The sequence below is a fragment of the Nothoprocta perdicaria genome, unplaced genomic scaffold (genome assembly GCF_003342845.1).
Source record: "Nothoprocta perdicaria isolate Ctin4 unplaced genomic scaffold, notPer1 scaffold_163, whole genome shotgun sequence".
NCBI lineage: Eukaryota > Metazoa > Chordata > Aves > Tinamiformes > Tinamidae > Nothoprocta > Nothoprocta perdicaria.
The window spans coordinates 885,222-890,008 of NW_020454794.1; the positions used below are offsets into that span (position 1 = coordinate 885,222).

At 35.8% G+C, this 4,787-nt stretch overlaps 1 protein-coding gene across 1 annotated transcript in view; it reads right to left on the reverse strand.

The window, feature by feature from the left end:
- Positions 1-691: 691 nt before the first annotated feature.
- The window catches only part of TSGA10 (testis specific 10), an 18,270-nt gene continuing 14,174 nt past the window's right edge, over positions 692-4,787 (reverse strand). The window contains exons 16-19 of the mRNA XM_026035644.1: positions 3,994-4,196; positions 3,523-3,627; positions 2,739-2,873; positions 692-1,066 (exon numbers count right to left, since the gene is read on the reverse strand). Coding sequence (XP_025891429.1) covers positions 1,042-1,066; positions 2,739-2,873; positions 3,523-3,627; positions 3,994-4,196 — 468 coding nt within the window. The 3' untranslated portion in view covers positions 692-1,041. The remainder of the gene's footprint in view (positions 1,067-2,738; positions 2,874-3,522; positions 3,628-3,993; positions 4,197-4,787) is intronic.

A 4,787-nucleotide genomic window follows, 5' to 3' on the forward strand; every position in this document is an offset into this window, starting at 1 on the left:
TCATTATTTGAGTTATGAATCTGAATGCTCGGTAGTCAGGTTGTCACAAACAATGGGTATGCAACACATGCAGGTTTTCATGAAATAGGCACAAGGATGAATCTGCTAAAAAAAAAGTGTGAATAATGTACTGAATTAAACAGAAATTATTTAATTGTTTTGCTGTCTCCAAGGACAAGAGAGACTTCTCAAGAGAGAATGCTACATGCTCGCCTGCATTTAAGGTGCAAAAATGTATAACATTGATAAATATTATGACCTAAAGAGTAGAAATTSTGAGCAAGTTAAAATGCCAGTATTTATCATCATACAAATAGTACACCTTTATATTAAACAACCCTTTAAGTAGAAACTAGTGCAGCTGTAATAAAACAGTTGTTAATAAAATTAATTTGCTGTAWAAATATTTTTAAAAAAATCTGTAATAAAATTCTTAGAAGTTGAATACCTCTCAAACATGTATACTGGAAACAAACAAAACCATACATCATAAGACAGGATAGATGGATATCAAAACACTGTGATATCCCCTGGCTTTAGTAGCCTGTTTTGGCCAAGCTGAGAAGTATGAGAGGTTTTGAAGAAAAAAAAAATCCCTGCCTACAGTGGATAGCATAGCATCTTCTCTCAAGCGTAATCCTCACAAAGTCCAGCAAAAATACATTTGGATCATAATATCTGGATATAGACACTACTTTTCCCTGATACTGTTACATCCATTCCTTTATTCCAGTTATATCAATACATTTTTAATAACGGAACAGTCGCACACTACCAATACAGTTGGTGAAACTTGCATTTCCTTCCTGTTACCTGAGATGGGCCATATTCCCCAATAATACAGGATTGGGCAGGGAAATTATCTAGACAGTTTTCTTTCCACTGAACAACATTAGGAGTGTCTGAAAAAATTTCCAGCAAGTCATGAAATATATTTAATGTATAATCAAAATGGGAAAGAATGATAAGCCCAGAATTATACTTGAACTCTAACTCTCCAGATGATGTGTAGTGTCTTCAGAAGCCATCATGAATATAATGTCAAAAGTCTTTGAACGAAGAATCCCTAGGGAAAAAGAAAGGAAGAAAGAAATTTGTTTCACATTTAGTGAATACAGAAATACATTCTAATGTTTCTATATGAAAAAAAAAAAAAAAGAAGGCACTCTGAGCAGGCTTCCTAGATACTTAAGTAGTCAATTAGATGCTCTGTAGTATTTGTTTTTATTGCACCAAAGGGCATTATAGCACTCCCAAGTGCAAGATAAACTGTGGATTGGTATCATTTATGAAAATCAGGCAGAAATGGTTTTTTCTACCAGGTCTGCATGACAAGGTGCATGCTTTTCACTGTAGTGAAACACRGAGTCTTGTATAGTAAAGTGGGAGAATAATATTAAGAAGCTACTGTCAAATTTATTTCCGATTATCACAATCTTTATAAAATAAACAGATAACTTGACTCATCTTCCATGGCAGCCCACCTGGTAAAACAGCACCAGAACACTGCAGCGGAGTTAGTGTATCAGTGGTGACACCAGTGTTGCTGTCTTGGTGTATTCATGAACTGTCAAACCTGATGTTGACTGTTGAAGAAGCCTCTTTATGAATACCCACTTATTTTTACAGTATCTTTCCTTAACTTGCTTTCAGTCGAGTTGACAAATTATCCTCAATCTACTGAAGGACAGAACTTCATCTCCTAGGAATCTATTTCTAATATCATTCCACTTTAAAACCAACAGGCGCTCACAGCTAGAATATGTTCCATTAAGTTCTAACATCTATTTAAACATCGTAAGTAACTCGGCTGTTCTGCTCCTGAATACACCCATCAAATATTTGCATTCAGTTCTTCCCACTTACTCATTCTACCAGGCCATTTATTTTACAGTGGTTTATTTATCTTATTCTGGTCCCAGCTCCTGACCCAGGGAGATTTGCTCAGCACTCACAGGACCTATGTACTTGGAGAAGCCTTTGATAATGGAGATGATTAAAGTGCCCAAGTTAAAAATCTCAGCACAGTACTGAGGTAATTCATCTCAGAAGACACCATCATCTCCTAAACAAAAAGATTTCCTGAAAGTCATGAATTGAGATTTTTTTTTTTTCCCCTCTCAACTTGATTTATTTTTAATGCATGTTGCCTTCAATTTGCAGGGAAAAACAAACAAACAAACAAACAAACAAAAACAGTTGAGATTTAAACTGTCAGGGGAGTAGTTGCATGTTGTGAAGGTTCCATTTTACTGTCTGAAGACTGTTGGGCTTGTTTATCCTCAGGGTTTCATGTGTTTGATGATGTACAGACAACATTTATGTTTCCAGTAAAAATATGCTAAGAGGTATATACATATTTAAAGCAAAAAATATTTTGCAAATTACTACAAGAAAAAACAGTTGGATAGCTCTGAATTTTTCTGCAGCAGCAATCTAAATATGTATGCCTAAAGTTGGACAAAAAGGTAGTAAGTCGGAATTCTATGAGGTACTAGGAATGTCAGAAGGTATTATGGCTACAGCAGTTCCAGTACATGTAGTTGCTATTAATTACGTAATGCAGCTGAATAAAATGAAACACAAGTAATATCATGAAAAGATTACACTTCTGAATCTATCTAATTTTTTCAAGCAGTCCAGTTTAATGGAATTCATCTAATATTTCAACAGGAATTATCAGAGTTCTTCTGCCTATTTTGCTTCTGTGTTAGGAACTGGGTTCCTGAATTACGTACCCTTCTAGGGACCGGTCCAGAGACCATTCAGGAGATCGATGGTGGCAACGTTCGGGTGATGATGCTCTCAACGTGGAGCTAAACTGATAGGAGGTTGTAAGATTCTGGAGTCGAAGCTCCTGTACAGCACGTTCCCTAAATAAAAATTATTTTAGAGTGAGGCTAAACACTTTATAAAACCAACCTCATCCTCACTATGATCCCTAACTAGGGGAAGAGATTAAATCTTAACAATGTTTCAACCTTTTTGCTCATGAACATTAGAATAAGAACCACTTACAATCCCGATCTGGAAGCACCTATACACCCTGAGAAGGCTGTATTCACAAGGCAGGAGTAGAGAAACACAATCTGAAGATTAAATTAATTTCAAAACAAAAGCGCTCTTGTATTTGCATACAGTCTGGCATATTTTATACAGCTGAAGAAGCAAAAATTGAGGTCACTTTTAAACTTACTTGCAAATTACTCCAAAGTTTAGAAAATTTKCTGTGACTTCAATGTAGGACACCATTTGAAACTGAAACATACTGTAATATTTAAGGAATTAATCTTTAAAAGGTATGACCTTGACTGTATAAGTCCCCCTCCAAAACATTCATTTTTGCTTGTAAGACAACAAAGCATCAACAAACTACTTTGCYACAATGAAGGAAGATCCTCAATTCTCTAACCTGTTCAGCAGTGTTGCTATTTATCCTTTTAAATTGTTTAAGTCTAAATACTAGCACTGCATTTCATCCAAATGAGATAGAGGAAGTGTGATAGAAAAGCATGTACTTGCCTTTCAAAGCGCTCCGTTCCCAGCTGTCTTTTGGTGATATCGAGTTCTGACTCTAGCTGAGCTGCTGTATTTCTGAGCTGAGTAAAATCTCGGCTTTGCACAGCACTGTGAAGCCCACATAATAATTAGACAGCACTTACAAACCTCTTACTGTGTTGCCAAACAAAATTATCAAAATTAAAAGGGCAGTATAGCATGCATGCAAATGATCTCAAGAACATCTTATGGAGTACCATATACTCCATGGTATAACTATCCCATGCATTTTTCTCCATGGAAAAGCCTTTTATGGGGTAGCTGAGGAATCAGCACCAGATTTTTAGAATCTTCTGCTATTAAGATAGCCAAGATACTTGACTAGTTGCAAATGCATCTAGATATGAGCACTCTACTTGTATATATATCTAAGGGGAGAAGGAAAACACAATTTCAGCTCAAAAAACTTCAATATTCTATTAGTCATTTACTCACAGCTTATTCTCTGCTAAAGCAAGCTGTTCCTTGAGAAGCTGAATTTCAGAGTCTCTTTCTTGCTCTGCTATCTGCGATTGCAATTCTTTCTCTCGACTAGACACAAGCAAAGATTCCAGGTTCTTCAGAGATGCTCTTTCATTTGTCAGCTGTTTCCTGAGGAGCTCTATTTCAGAATGGGATGACTCACAATCGTTCTGCAGCTAAACAAAAATTTTAAACTTGGAGATGTAYGCCCAGTAAGCCTTCCAGCCATCTGTCAAGGTAACCTCAAAGAAAAGGCTGGGAACAAAGACYCAAACTTGTTCTCATGTCTAGACGGTTGGTCATTGTTGTATGTGACCTCAGTCAAAATCCRCTGTCAGCTTTATTAATTGATCCAATGTATATATATGTGATCATAAACATACTTGCTACAAACAGTCACAAACTGCTATGAAATATAAGAATCAATAGACACAGGTATTTTATGTGAAAAACACAGAATTATCAGGAAGAGGGAAGCACTGCATTTTACTTATGTGAGAAATGGTTGCTTTATGGTTGGTTGCTTAAAGGTTGCTTAGAGAAGGTGAAACCTGATAAAACAAACCAATATCTGTATCTCCAACAGGCTAATATTACATTTATTTTACTTAAGGGAGCATAAAACAAACAAGCAAAACACTAGTGAGACAGAAAATTCTCAATAGCTTACAGTGAATAAATTTCAAAATAAAAAATTAAACTACTATATTTCTTGGTGACTGTAAGAAAGAGTATGTATAAAACTTAGTATGTTCCATTGAAAATGT